The 15514-nt window shown below is 38.1% G+C and overlaps 1 protein-coding gene and 1 long non-coding RNA gene across 3 annotated transcripts; one reads left to right on the top strand and one right to left on the bottom strand.

Annotated features, from left to right (window-relative positions):
• Nucleotides 1-719: 719 nt before the first annotated feature.
• On the top strand, nt 720-3596 carry LOC309694789 (uncharacterized protein; the record flags this gene model as incomplete). Its single annotated transcript, XM_082514992.1, has 3 exons — nt 720-958; nt 2390-3473; nt 3541-3596. Exons 1-3 carry the CDS (start codon nt 884-886, stop codon nt 3594-3596), a joined length of 1215 nt encoding a protein of 404 aa, XP_082371118.1. The 5' UTR covers nt 720-883.
• A 937-nt stretch (nt 3597-4533) lies between these two features.
• LOC309696046 lies at nt 4534-10188 on the bottom strand. 2 transcript variants are annotated; one of them, XR_014273308.1, is made up of 3 exons: nt 9940-10188; nt 7499-8508; nt 4534-6823 (listed from the first exon to the last, which is right to left on the bottom strand). It is a non-coding gene; the product is annotated as an uncharacterized lncRNA (long non-coding RNA). The 2 variants fall into 2 exon arrangements; XR_014273309.1 differs by having other exon boundaries at nt 4534-7800; nt 7912-8508; nt 9940-10186.
• Between the last annotated feature and the right edge of the window lie 5326 nt (nt 10189-15514).

Genomic DNA, 15514 nt, shown 5'->3' with positions numbered 1-15514 from the left:
ATTGATGAAAAACATGGTTAGGTATAAAAACAACCTGCCAGAGAGGCTTTCAGAGGCAAAGATGAGAATTTTGTTACCATTGATAGTTTAAAGACAAGCTACGGAAGAGGATTAGGGCCACTGGAAAAAAAAAAAAAAGAATTCTGACTTTAATCTCAGAATTCTGACTTTATTCTCAGAATTCTGACTTTATTCTCAGAATTCTGACTTTTTTCTCAGAATTCTGACTTTAATCTCAGAATTCTGACTTTTTCTCAGAATTCTGAGATTAAAGTCAGAATTCTGAGAAAAAAGTCAGAATTCTGACTTTTTTCTCAGAATTCTGACTTTAATCTCAGAATTCTGACTTTTTTCTCAGAATTCTGACTTTTTTCTCAGAATTCTGACTTTAATCTCAGAATTCTGACTTTTTTCTCAGAATTCTGACTTTATTCTCAGAATTCTGAGAATAAAGTCAGAATTCTGAGAATAAAGTCAGAATTCTGACTTTTTTCTCAGAATTCTGACTTTAATCTCAGAATTCTGACTTTTTTCTCAGAATTCTGACTTTAATCTCAGAATTCTGACTTTTTTCTCAGAATTCTGACTTTATTCTCAGAATTCTGAGAATAAAGTCAGAATTCTGAGAATAAAGTCAGAATTCTGACTTTTTTCTCAGAATTCTGACTTTAATCTCAGAATTCTGACTTTTTTCTCAGAATTCTGACTTTAATCTCAGAATTCTGACTTTTTTCTCAGAATTCTGACTTTATTCTCAGAATTCTGAGATTAAAGTCAGAATTCTGACTTTAATCTCAGAATTTTGAGGTGGGCACCTGCAGGCTTCCAGCTTCGGTGACAGCGATGTGTCCAGTTTGGCAGGTGGAGAACTAATTCACTAAATATGGTGGATATAAGTGACTTTTTGCATGGCCGAGGGGTCCCCGAAGATGCTATTTTATTAATGGACGAGCAGAAGGTGAGTAACAAAAAAGAGAAATAGTTTGGTGTCTCCTATTTTTACAGGAAAACAGTTACGGTACAGTTACGGTTAGCTGTTAGCATGCTTGTTAGCTTATAATGTTATATAGGAATGAACGTGTTTCACGATGTTACAGTATACTAGGTGAATTGACGTTTTAACTGTTATTGATCGCAGGATCATCCCAGATGGGTTCGTTGCATTTTATTTTATTGTTCTACTATTTCAGAGTTTTTCAAGGCAGTTAAGCGGAGCTGTGTTACAGATGCTAGCCGCCTGCCAATATCACTGATATATTTGATGTGTACAAGTAAGTTACACTTAGTACAGCGGAGGAGAGAAGCTGTAATGAATGTTTATGCGGATATTTCACTCAGAAAAATGGGTGGCGTTCATACACAGCCACCGACACAGCCCCGGTTGTTGTTCTGACGGTGGCCGACTGATGATCCCCTCACAACATGTTAGCTAACACAAACTAATGTAGTGCATGTAACTGTGTATACGTTAGTGGTACAGTGTCGGAAGAAATGAGCAAACTGTTTATAATGTCAGAATGACATCATCTTTCTCCTATATATAAAAGTGCTGGCTGAGGAGCGCTGCCGGGTTGAACTTTGACCTCGGAGTGACGTGACGTTTGTTCGCACAACCAATAGAAGTGCAGAAAGTCGCAAATCAGGCATATTGTTCGCATAAACACAAAAATAAATAACGAAATAATCCCGATATTGTGCCAAAGACTGATTTACAATGTTACTTTGTGTTCTATGTGTAATACCTTTGCTTAAATGACTAAATGGACTGTGTATTTATGACTCTGCGTTATAGTCTTACATACATAAGTAACATTCATATGTACAGATAAAAATGTACAGAGCTATGTACACAAGCGTGTACACAAAAGTCTACTGCTGATCGAGCTGCTCAGTGGTCGTACAGTCTCATGCAGAGAGCGTGGAGGTGTTGTCCATGGTGGATGTTAGCTTAGACAACATCCTCTCCTCCCCAGTCTGCTCAGTGGACTTTAGCAGACCGCTAAAGCTGGCCCTCCCGACCAGTTTGTTAAGTTTCCCCCTGTCCCTCTCTGCCATTCCACCACTCCAGCAGACCACAACATAAAAGACAGCAGACGCCACCACAGTGTCGTAGAACATCCTTAGAAGACGTACTACCTACATCATAACCAATCAAGTCCCGCTTTTTTTTAAATACAGAAGAGGATTTATTATTTACTGAAAGGCTATGCCTTAGTTTGCTTCTTTCATTATTGTGTTTCGCCCTGCATAAAATAGATAGCTTTTCTGATAACTACAGTCAATACTCTCCTACTGGCATTAGCGGTGACCTAAGAGGCTTAACTTTAATATTGCTTTGCAGTGTAAATGTTGCAGAAAATGACTGTCTTTTCTTTCTTCCTGTGTGCAGATTGACTGTGACGTCATAGCGCTGATGGATGACGCAACTTTGGCAAACTACATTCCCTCGTACGGAGACCGAATTGCCGTCTTCAATTTCTGCAAAAGCAAGCAACCACTGTCAAAAAGAAAACTAGGACTTCTGCAAAAACTTCCTGAGAAAATGAAAACCAGAAAAGAAAGTCCAAAGGAGAACACTTCACATACAGATGCAGGAATAAGACAGACAAAGAAGCAAAAAGCAACACGCAATGTTGAGATAGGATGGATACATTGTGATGGAAAAATAGCCAAACAGGTGAGAGCGAAGCAGGGAGGTGGCACTAGAAAAATTCAAATGGCCACTGATGCTGGATTAAAAGATATTCTTCAGGAAGGAAAGAAACTTTTTTTTCCTAATGGCATATCTCCTAAGGGATGTGAAACAGATTTTGAGTTTGAGGTTTGGGACTTTAAACAGAACCACCTTACTGATGATACCTGCCAGTCTATTGGCAATATGTATGAGGCAGCGAGACTGACAATGTTACGCTTCTACATTGCAACAAAACCAAAAGATCCTGAAGAAGATGCCAGCGAGACATCTGAAGTGGTGTTTGTCTCAGAAAGCAGTGGCAGTGATATTAATCCATTGCAAGTGGGGGAAGTCAGGGGTAATTTTGATGAAGTCATCGCTGGTTCAGAAATTTTAGATGATCCAGAAATTACTTTTGGTCCAATTTTTGATGCTGAAGAAGATACAGAAGACACATTAGTCTATGAGGGTTTTCTTGTACCCCTCAGTCCACCTAATTCAGAGAACATAATAACAATCACCATACGTCATACTGACACTTTACATGACATGATTACTGCTTTCTCTGATGAGGAGATTTTGACCAAAACACTGAATGTGAAGCGCATACTTCCAGACAACACAGAAGAACCAGGCACTGGATCAGGAATACTAAGAGATGTACTCACATGCTTCTGGCATGAATTTTATGAGCGATGCACCCTAGGTGCAACCATTAGAGTGCCATTCATTCGCCATGATTTTCCTGCTGAAAAATGGAAGGCAGTTGGGCGAATACTCCTGAAAGGTTACCAAGAATGTCAGTATTTTCCAAATAAACTTGCAATCCCTTTTATGGAACAAGTGCTTTTCAGTGGTGTTTACAGTGATCTTAAAGCACACTTTCTACAGTTTGTCAGCAGCCAAGAATGTGATGTTTTGATGGAAGCAGTAAAAGATTTCTCTGCAGTTGACTTGGATGATCTTGTGGAAATTCTTGACAGTTATGGCTGTAGAAAAAGAATCACTGCTGAGACTCTTCCTACAATCCTTGATGAAATAGCACACAAAGAGCTTGTCCAAAAACCAATGTTTGTTATTGACTGCTGGCGGGAGATCATCGACCCCCATATCTCCCTCAGTCCGGAGGGACTGACCAAGTTATTCTCTGAACTGCAACCAACTTCAAAAAAAGTGTGCCAGCTGCTGAAATTTGCTGTGGATTTGACTCCACAACAAAAAGAAGTGAAAAATCATCTCAAAAGATTCATCAGAGAGCTGGATAACATTAAACTTCAGAAATTTATGCGTTTCTGCACCGGATCTGACCTTATAGTAACAAACAGTATTTATGTGGAATTTCAAGATATGACAGAGTTTACAAGAAGACCAGTCGGACGCATGTGTGGGAATGTTCTGCAGCTAGCTAACAGCTATGAAAACTTCCCAGATTTTCGTTCTGAATTTAATGCAGTTCTTGAAAGTAATGTCTGGGTGATGGACATTGTTTAGACTCTCACAGCAATGCGCTACATTTGAACTGCTCATGCACACTAGAGCATAACTGTAAAGAGATGTTAGGAATATGTATTTTTATGTATTTTGAACTTATACAGTATACTTTTTTTAATTAGAGAGAAGTTTCTCATCTCTGTTAGAAGTCTAGTTTTGGCTAATATTTCATTTTCTTTTATCATTTTGAGTTTTACATAATACAGTCACAAAACAAAACGAACAGGTACACTGTTTACTACCATATCCAGAGCTGTCTTCACCAAATCCAAGCTTTCCAGCTGTAAGACAGAAACCTTCAGCAAAAGCATGAAGAAAGATTACTTAAGATCTATACACTATAATTAAACTGCTCTTAAACATTCTTTAATGCACCATGTGTGGTGTGAGAGCTCAGCACAGTCAAATACTTTTGTAAGTAATTAGTAGAAAGACTAATTCATTCAGATGGTATTTTCTTATTAGGTCAGGGCTAAAACTGAACATAGTTATAACGTAAAAGTAATGCTGTTATGCAACACTGTATTGTAAAAGGAATAAGTACAATTTTATACTTTAGCATTTGTCATGTCTGAAAACATTTTGCTTTACAGTATATGCAATTTTTAGTTAAGGTAGGTTAAGGTATCAAAGTTTGGCATTTGTTGTTGATTACAAAGGTTCCATATAAAGTTGGTGAAAATATTTTTTTAAATTCCAGTATTTTCTTAATGTCATATTGTTTCTAAGCATACCTGTTATTCATCCATCAAATTGATTCAAGCTGCTTAAAGGATTCAGTCTGTTTTGAAGATGGTTATTGATTACTGAGATCATAAATAAACACTGTACACTTCAGTGCAGTGGTCAAGTACTGTGATTATTCAGGCATCCTTTTGTAATGCCAAATTGTCATGTTCTCAGATATAGTATTAATCTTAACACCTGAAAAAATGTCTTGTTACTGCCAGAAATTATGCATTTTTATTTGTATGCATGTATGTTCTCAGTCATTCACACTTGTTTTTATTTCTATACCATAGATGACACTGAAGGAATATGTGATACCACAATAGCCAGTGTTCATGGTCTTTACAGTAAGTCACTGATGTATACTGATGCATAACAAGACTATATGAGATCTATAAGTTTGTTTTAAAAGTTGAGTCATTCTTGTTACAGGGCAGCTTATACGGTTATGAGTTTTAGCCATGTTATTGGCATTGGAAAGAACAGGTTTCTTGTAAACTTTTTCCAATAAAATGTTACTGTACACAGTACATTTGTATTGTTGTTTTGAATATGTTCATCAAACTCCATATCTATTTGAACATGCCAGAATTCAAGAGACTGCCACACATGAGCTCAGTAACATGGAAGAATACCATTTATTTTTAATTTCAAATATTTCATAAAGATACACAAATATAAATGTAAAACATGTTGCACTTAATGGGACAATAACTTGGTTCCACTTGCAGGAACTGTTTTGTTGCATTGTTGCTGGGATACTACAAATAAAAGTCAAAATATTTTTGGTATGTTTCTTATAATTTTAGGATTCATATCATGAAGGAGCCTTGTATACAACAGCTAACACTGAATCAGTATAGCAATGATTCGTGGTCATTTTACATGAAAAACCAGCTAAAATATCTTACAACTAACAGAAGTGAAATACATTAATAATTAAGTGATGGATCTTCACATGGGTAAATGATTATAATAGCTTTGCTTTAATATAATTGCACTAAAAGCTCCCCAAAAGGCATAACGACTTTAAATATTAACAATGATACGTTTATAGAAACATGCTGTTGTCAAGACCTAGAATTGTTAATGCTACTATGGTTTGCTGAAACATACCACAGATAACCCGGGCACTTAGCATATCATATGCTGGTGCCTGGGTTTCCAGCCATGAATATTAAGAGTAAAGGTTGATACAGAAAACAATGAGCAGGGAGCTGGTCAGTTTATATTTTATATACTATGCACATGTCTGGCAACAAAACACAGAAATTTATATTGCAATTTACTGGTAGGCAGGTTTACACCACTTATGATTCAATCAAAAATATAACATTTGTAAATGCAGTTTAATGTATGGCCTTTTAAAAGGATTGACATGTGTTTCATAACTGATTGATAATATCACAATATTCAGCTTTTTCAAGTAATATATAAACATTTCTGTTTAATGGTAGTGTGAATGTAGAAAAACATTTTTCATTTAATGCAGTGCAGAAATACCTGCATAAAAGGTACCTGTAAGACAAGGCACCTACTATCAAATCACGTTATCAAGATAAAGAGAAATATTTTGTATTTATTTGTACATTTACACACTGAAGTTCCTTAAATACTTTGCAGTATTTCTTCTCTTAACCTAATGTACAGATCCGCAGCACCAAGTGGATCTCCTGGGGCATCCCATTCATTTTCTACCATAAGCAGACAACACAGTTCAAAGACTGTTTCATCACAGGGGTGTTGACCTTTTGGGCTACACTCTTCCATACACAAAGTGATATCCTCCATAGAAATAGGCTTCAGTCTATCCTCAGCACTGTGCAGCTCTGGAAATGAGTACATTACTACTGGTCGACCCGATGCTGCACTACCACTTGGCCGGATTTTGTGCGAGTTCCATGTGTTCACAACTTCATCAAGTTCATCCTACATGAAAAACAACACAATATAAGTACCGGTATATGAAACAGACCATGTACCAGTAGATTTAGCCAAAGTTGAGGCTTATTAACTCATTAATCAACAGACATAGAAACTGACCTCTAATTAATGTAAAACCAAGCAGCAACAACAAAAGAGCACTTTCACTAAACAGCACATGGACACAGAATGGTGCTGCATGATTCTGCTGTTGAATAGATAGCCCAACACTTTATACTCAGTGTGCAATGATTCTACAATAAATTTTCAATAGAGAATTAACCAAATGATAGGATTGCTTTCTGAAACCGTGCCCAAAGGACCACTAGGTAACAGACTCCATAGTAATTTAAACCATGTGGCAATAAATAAAAAAAAATGCTCCATGCACCTGTGCTGAGAAAGGTGCAGTTACTTCCACTGATAACATGAATACAATTCCATCAAAGTATTAAAATGGAATCCCAAAAAGTTGATTCTGTTCATCTGGATGTAGCGTTTTCAGTGTGAGAAATGTTCTGTCAAAAAACATTCCTTACCTGGCTGATTGAGCATGCATCAAGACATATTAAAATGGAAATAAAATTCATATTTAATTTAAAGAAAAAAAATGTTCTAACCATATTTATATTTTCTATTTATGCAGCTAAGACATTACATAGCATGAGCACATGCTTTTACCTGAATAAGATTGAGAAAGCAGAATTGGATAAGACTTTTGTCCAAAAAATCCCCTGTGAAGTGGCCATCATCCTGAAAAGTTTGAAATAAGTTCATCCAAAATTGTGCACTCTGTTTGCGTAGGGTAGCCCACCATCCTTCTATACGTTGGTTGGCCGTACTTCTTCCGTAAAGGAAACTTTTCTCACCTGCAAAACTGTCTGTGTGGTTTCTCCGTAAAAACATCTGCATTTGTTCGACACAACCATTTTCGGTACCTCGGTCAGCACGTAACCTTTCTGGACATCCGCTGATGCATGAAACTGTTTTCAGAAAATAACTTGCAATCAATTTAGGGTCACTGTTTGTAGTATAAGCCTCCATCCATAAAACATAGCGGCTAAAACCATCTATGCAGCCACTGATAGCAATACCATATGGTTTCAACTTGTCATAGCCATCCATGTGCCAGAGAGCATTTGGCCCTCTGCAGCTGTACTGTCGTCTTCTCAACCGTCGAGCTCGTCTCAGTTCCACACCTTGAGGGTCAAGCAATTTGATTATGCATCTTACAGTATCTTGTGACACCACAAATCCATGTTGAATTGCACGTAGATGTAGCCAACGATAACCTTGCATCTGTCCATTTGTCATGATCTCTTGTTGGACAAAGGCTAGCACTTCCTCCAAGTTTGATTGATTCTTCCTTCTAAAAAGCCCAAGTCTTTTACAAATTCTCTTTAGAGTTCGAACACTTATAATTGTCTGATGACTATGTGCTAAAATTGAAAGTATTTCTTTGTTACTGAAAGAAAGTCTGAAATACAGTCTTATTAAGTCATCCAAATCTGACATGTCAGCCACTGTTTCTCTCACTTTGAGAGGTGAACTTTTTGCAGAAGTCCTAGTTTTCTTTTTGACAGTGGTTGCTTGCTTTTGCAGAAATTGAAGACGGCAATTCGGTCTCCGTACGAGGGAATGTAGTTTGCCAAAGTTGCGTCATCCATCAGCGCTATGACGTCACAGTCAATCTGCACACAGGAAGAAAGAAAAGACAGTCATTTTCTGCAACATTTACACTGCAAAGCAATATTAAAGTTAAGCCTCTTAGGTCACCGCTAATGCCAGTAGGAGAGTATTGACTGTAGTTATCAGAAAAGCTATCTATTTTATGCAGGGCGAAACACAATAATGAAAGAAGCAAACTAAGGCATAGCCTTTCAGTAAATAATAAATCCTCTTCTGTATTTAAAAAAAAGCGGGACTTGATTGGTTATGATGTAGGTAGTACGTCTTCTAAGGATGTTCTACGACACTGTGGTGGCGTCTGCTGTCTTTTATGTTGTGGTCTGCTGGAGTGGTGGAATGGCAGAGAGGGACAGGGGGAAACTTAACAAACTGGTCGGGAGGGCCAGCTTTAGCGGTCTGCTAAAGTCCACTGAGCAGACTGGGGAGGAGAGGATGTTGTCTAAGCTAACATCCACCATGGACAACACCTCCACGCTCTCTGCATGAGACTGTACGACCACTGAGCAGCTCGATCAGCAGTAGACTTTTGTGTACACGCTTGTGTACATAGCTCTGAACATTTTTATCTGTACATATGAATGTTACTTATGTATGTAAGACTATAACGCAGAGTCATAAATACACAGTCCATTTAGTCATTTAAGCAAAGGTATTACACATAGAACACAAAGTAACATTGTAAATCAGTCTTTGGCACAATATCGGGATTATTTCGTTATTTATTTTTGTGTTTATGCGAACAATATGCCTGATTTGCGACTTTCTGCACTTCTATTGGTTGTGCGAACAAACGTCACGTCACTCCGAGGTCAAAGTTCAACCCGGCAGCGCTCCTCAGCCAGCACTTTTATATATAGGAGAAAGATGATGTCATTCTGACATTATAAACAGTTTGCTCATTTCTTCCGACACTGTACCACTAACGTATACACAGTTACATGCACTACATTAGTTTGTGTTAGCTAACCTGTTGTGAGGGGATCGTCAGTCGGCCACCGTCAGAACAACAACCGGGGCTGTGTCGGTGGCTGTGTATGAACGCCACCCATTTTTCTGAGTGAAATATCCGCATAAACATTCATTACAGCTTCTCTCCTCCGCTGTACTAAGTGTAACTTACTTGTACACATCAAATATATCAGTGATATTGGCAGGCGGCTAGCATCTGTAACACAGCTCCGCTTAACTGCCTTGAAAAACTCTGAAATAGTAGAACAATAAAATAAAATGCAACGAACCCATCTGGGATGATCCTGCGATCAATAACAGTTAAAACGTCAATTCACCTAGTATACTGTAACATCGTGAAACACGTTCATTCCTATATAACATTATAAGCTAACAAGCATGCTAACAGCTAACCGTAACTGTACCGTAACTGTTTTCCTGTAAAAATAGGAGACACCAAACTATTTCTCTTTTTTGTTACTCACCTTCTGCTCTTCCATTAATAAAATAGCATCTTCGGGGACCCCTCGGCCACGCAAAAAGTCACTTATATCCACCATATTTAGTGAATTAGTTCTCCACCTGCCAAACTGGACACATCGCTGTCACCGAAGCTGGAAGCCTGCAGGTGCCCACCTCAAAATTCTGAGATTAAAGTCAGAATTCTGACTTTAATCTCAGAATTCTGAGAATAAAGTCAGAATTCTGAGAAAAAAGTCAGAATTCTGAGATTAAAGTCAGAATTCTGAGATTAAAGTCAGAATTCTGAGAAAAAAGTCAGAATTCTGAGATTAAAGTCAGAATTCTGAGAAAAAAGTCAGAATTCTGACTTTATTCTCAGAATTCTGACTTTATTCTCAGAATTCTGACTTTATTCTCAGAATTCTGAGAATAAAGTCAGAATTCTGAGAAAAAAGTCAGAATTCTGAGATTAAAGTCAGAATTCTGAGAAAAAAGTCAGAATTCTGAGAAAAAAGTCAGAATTCTGAGATTAAAGTCAGAATTCTGAGAAAAAAGTCAGAATTCTGAGATTAAAGTCAGAATTCTGAGAAAAAAGTCAGAATTCTGAGATTAAAGTCAGAATTCTGAGAAAAAAGTCAGAATTCTGAGAATAAAGTCAGAATTCTGAGAATAAAGTCAGAATTCTGAGATTAAAGTCAGAATTCTTTTTTTTTTTTTTTTTTTTCCAGTGGCCCTAATCCTCTTCCGTAACAAGCAGCTACATTCTCAGAAAAAAATAAAAATAAAACTGCAGTTCCTGCTGTGGCCACTTGAGGCTGGCTCGAAAAGTCGATGAATCGCCACAGATTCTAATTCTAAAATAATCAACTTTGTAGTCGATATGAACATGATTACAGCCGAATAATAATAATAATAATAATAATAATAATAATAATAATAATAATAATAATAATAATAATAATAATAATAATAATCCTGGTCTCTGTGGATGGCTTCCCATCTTATTTAATAATAACATAACATAAAAAAAACTCACCATCTTCAAATCAAATCAGTTTATTTCTATAGCACATTTTAAAAGATTAGTGTAGATCAAAGTGCTTCACAATAATACCGCAATGCGGGCAGAAACAAGAAACAAATAGTACAATTTCAATTAAAATGTACAATTACATGGTGTAGTGCAGGCCAAGTGAAAGTCAAACTAATTTGCTTCAAAAGCTAAGTTGAACAGGTGGGCTTTTACAATTGAAACAATTGAATAGATTCCGATGTACGGATATCAACTAGGAGATTATTCCAGAGTCTAGATGCAGCAATAGCAAAGGCACGGTCACCTCTGGCTTTTAAACGAGACCTTGGTTGTATTAGGAGCAGTTGGCTGGAGGATCTTCGTGCTCTTTTTGGGTTATACAGGTCAAGGAGATCAGTTAAGTACCCACTAGCTAACTTGATGGTGGTAAGGCTTAAAGTTTTGCCTCTGGCTCTGTTCATTACTTTGTGTGACTTAACTGAACCTACTGTGTTTTACTCTGACAAATAAAATAGCCTGCTGCAAAGTGCAGAGGTTGCAAAAAGTTGGAAATAAAACTAGGACAAGACACAAAGGAAAAGTCAACCTTCAAAATAAAACACGAAGTAACTAAAAGGCAAACAACACTGAAACTGAAAACAAAGAAACACAACAAAACAAGCTATCACAACAAGAACCAAAATACAAAGCAATAACCTTCCACACTGACTGAAAGGACACACAGTGTATTTATGAGCATGTCATGATTTGTCATGACTCCCACTGCTGACTTGTATCAGTGGAAGCGTGAGTTACAATACAGCGGTCCTTTTCCAGGTGTAGGGAGAGAGATGAGACAGGGGTTAATCCTAGTGGTCCAGATTTTTCCAAGAAAATATTTATGAGATGAATTGAAAGAGTGAGCTTACTGAGGTTCCAGCGGAGAGGCTCTCTGGAGAACCACCATCCGTCATGCCATTTGTTCTTTCTTCATCTTGATCATGTCTACATGCCTAAATGCACTGAGCTGCTGCCATGTGATTAGCTGATTGGATATTTGTGAGCAGTTGAACAGATGCATATAATAAAGTGGCCAACACAGAAAAGAACAATCTGCCTACTTTGGTTTTCGAGTCTGCGCTCTCGTGATAACCTCGGGGTCAGACAAACAAAACGGGGGCCACAGAAAAGGTCACCGGAGGTTGTCTGGTGTTTCCTGGGTAATTCATCCTTGTTGCTGGCCCAGTCGACCATAAAGGATCACACACTTCTGTAGCTGTTTGAAAACTAACCTTGATTAATTATTGAACATGGTAATATCAGTTTACTGTTTACCTGTTTTAGCGGTTACCATGGCAGAAGCTCATTAATTATTAACCATCTGGGTGTCTAGTTTTTGTACTCAGCTCATTTTGACACATCAATGAGGATATTATTGTTTGATAATTGCGCAGCACTGAGAGAGCGCGTCTGGCTTTTCTGAATGGGATGTAAAACATGTGAGACATTCTTGTATTTCAATGGAGAGGCCAAAACTGAAACAGGAGAACGAGAAGGCTGGGAAAACAGTCAGGTTTAGAGTAGCGTCTGCCAACAGTGGCCGGGTCTTGGCGGAGGTGTTCAAGGATGAGAGAGCCTGGTGCGGCTTGGTGGAGGACTCGGTGGAGGACTCGGTGGAGTCTGACTCGACCAGCAGCCCAGAGGCAGAGCAGCAGGGCGGCTCTCTCCCCACCAGCGAGGCCAACCGCCACCTGAACGGTTTGGTGGTGGAAGCAGCCGTGGACGAGAACGGCTGTGAACCCGATGACCTACTTTTGTACGCCAGTGCCAAGAGAGAGATGCTGTTTAGCAACAAGCGGATCAATATATGCAGCAAGAATGGGACCGTGAGAGGAGTGAGGAACAAAGTGAGCGCAGGCCAAGTGCTTTTCAACAACCTCTCCAACATGTACTCCGTAAGTAGCTGAGTGCGTCATCAGAAACAATTTTAAATAAAGCTTTATCCTCTTTTATTAACATGTATGAAGTCAGACTGAAAGGTTATGGAATATATCTGATCATGAAGAGATTTCCATGCACTCATAACCCTTATTTACTTTTCCTTTTAGGGTTCCCTTCGTCACCAGAAAAGGAGACCCTGGGAAAAGTAGTGAACAGCGTGGGATTTCACACCGTGGGCACATCAGGGAGGAGCAGTCCTGAGGAAGCTTTGCCTCCACCCTGAATCCCTTTCAGTGACTTCTGTTTCTTCACGTGACGTGGAGTCATTCACGATCCCAGCCTCATATTTACATGTGCCTTCAGGATATTTTTGACCACAAATATTTTTGATTTGACTTCTTGTACTACTTTTCACAGCTGTTTATGGGCAACTAGGAAACTAAACTGGATAGAGTTAATATTTGTACAGACATTGAACACTACAAACGTTTATTTTATTGCAATTTGGAATTTATTGGTGTTTATTTCATTACAACTTGTTGAAAGTAACAACCTGTCCACATATGATTCTATCAAACAAATCTTAAGTTTCAAAAGTTTTCTGGTTTACTGACAGAGAAAAAATGTTTTGTGTGAAGAAACAAAGAAGGATTGTCCAATTAAATGCGATTTTGTTCATACAATTTCATTTTAACTCCTTTTTGCATTGAAAATGGAAAAAGTGATTGTTGAGGATTAAAAGAAAGTTTTAGTAGAGATTGATGCTTTGTTTGAATCCACCCTGTGGCCTTTCTTTGCATGTTCTCCCCGAGTCTCTGTGGGTTATTGACTGTAGGCGTGATAGTGAGGATGGTTCTATGTCTCTGTGTTAGCCCTGCGGCAGACTGGCGACCTGTCCAGGGACCCCACATGCCTTCGAATCGAATATGAGCAGAATAAAATGGATGGATGAACAGCCCTTCAAAAATGTTCCACAATTTTCCGACATGTGCTTCATGTGTTTCAGTACAGATTTAAACCAAACAGCTGATAAACAATTTTACTCACTGCTCTGAGATTTAGAGAGTTTCTGAGAAGTAAATTGTATTTTTTAAATTGTGAGTTTATTTGTGCCCTAGAATCTGACACGATTTTGATATTTCATGGAGTCTTTCATGAATGAATAGGTCTTTTCTGTTTGTAAAGATTTTGCATTCATTTCTAGATTGAATGTGCTTCATATCATCTCTGAGACCAGATTCACACAAATACAGTGAACTGTAAATATAAAAGCCTTTATAATAATTGAATGCATTTTCATACTGCAGGTTTTATGCTTGACAGTTTCTGGAAACCCTTGTTAACTAGATTTATTTTGGACTTATCAAGATTTTTGAAAACATTTGACATAATATATCATTTGCAACATAACTGATGTTACTGGTGGAATTCATGTTTAAAATTAAACAGGCAAATCAGTAAAAATGTATCTTTTACCAACTCTTTGTACTTCACTGCTCAGCAGGAAAACTTCTAGAGTTTCCAGACACAAGGAAACATGACTGTCAAAAATAACACAGGAGGTAACTAAACACAAAGGAAATGTTAAGAAAATTAAGAGTCTAAAATAAGTAACCTAAAGCAGAATCCTAAATGAAATAAGCTGAAAGTTTCAACCAAAAAATAAATATTAAATAAAATAATTAACAAAAATCCACAAACTGAAGAAACCCAAAACTTCTTTGCGGCTTTGTGTTTTCGTGGGTTTTAGACTTTTGCTGATGTAACAGACTCTTTAATAAAGATGAAAACATGACTATAAATATCCAGAGGGCTGATTAGGGAATAGAAACAGAAGAGGAAATAAAACCCAAAAGAAGAGAGAAGAGGAAACTATCAATTAGAAAAAAGGAAATGACCAAACAAGGAGACATGAAACAAACATTCTAAATATTATTGAACTATTTCAGGAAGGAACATGGTAGGAAAACATCATACAGACCTACACAGGGAGAAGACAAAACAAGATTTGTTATAATTGTCACGGGTAATGGGAAAATACGGACTCAGTCGTGGAGCTCTGGATGCAAAGTACACAGTGCGTTTATTTACAGTGCCCAAAAACAGTTTCGAAACACAAAGTGAAGTGCAAAGTCCAACAGTGATCTTCTCCAAACTCGCAGTGGTGCGCAGGTGAGTTTCCAAAGTGATTATCCGAGTGTGTGTTCTCCTCCAATAGCTTAATCCCACGGGCTCCTTCTCTCCAACCTCCAGCTCTGCATCTCTTCCTCCTACAAACGTGCAAAAACAACAGGTGAGGAGGCTAGCCGGCTAAAGCTAAGCTGCAAGTCACAAAACACTCTTTACTACCGCGCTTCAAGTACAATCCAGCGTCGACTGCCATCTGGACACACAGTTAAATACCTCAGCCCACAACGAAGGATGATCAGTGACAGCTGGGTGGCAAATTAGGTGCAGGTGTGTCAGCCACTGGGTGGTGGAGGAGGAGAGAGAGAGAAACACACAAATACACACACAGGCAGGTCACCCCGGGAAGGACCGTCCGACCATGACAATAATGGTGGAAAACAAAAACACAGAAATCTGAAATTCACAGGATCAAAACCAAAAAACTCAATATAACAAAACTGGAAAATCATAAAGTT

Source organism: Aulonocara stuartgranti (assembly GCF_965226115.1).
Source record: "Aulonocara stuartgranti genome assembly, chromosome: 19".
NCBI classification, from domain to species: Eukaryota; Metazoa; Chordata; class Actinopteri; order Cichliformes; family Cichlidae; genus Aulonocara; species Aulonocara stuartgranti.
Note: the sequence above shows the minus strand (reverse complement) of the source record. Positions and strands in the feature narration are given on the sequence as shown.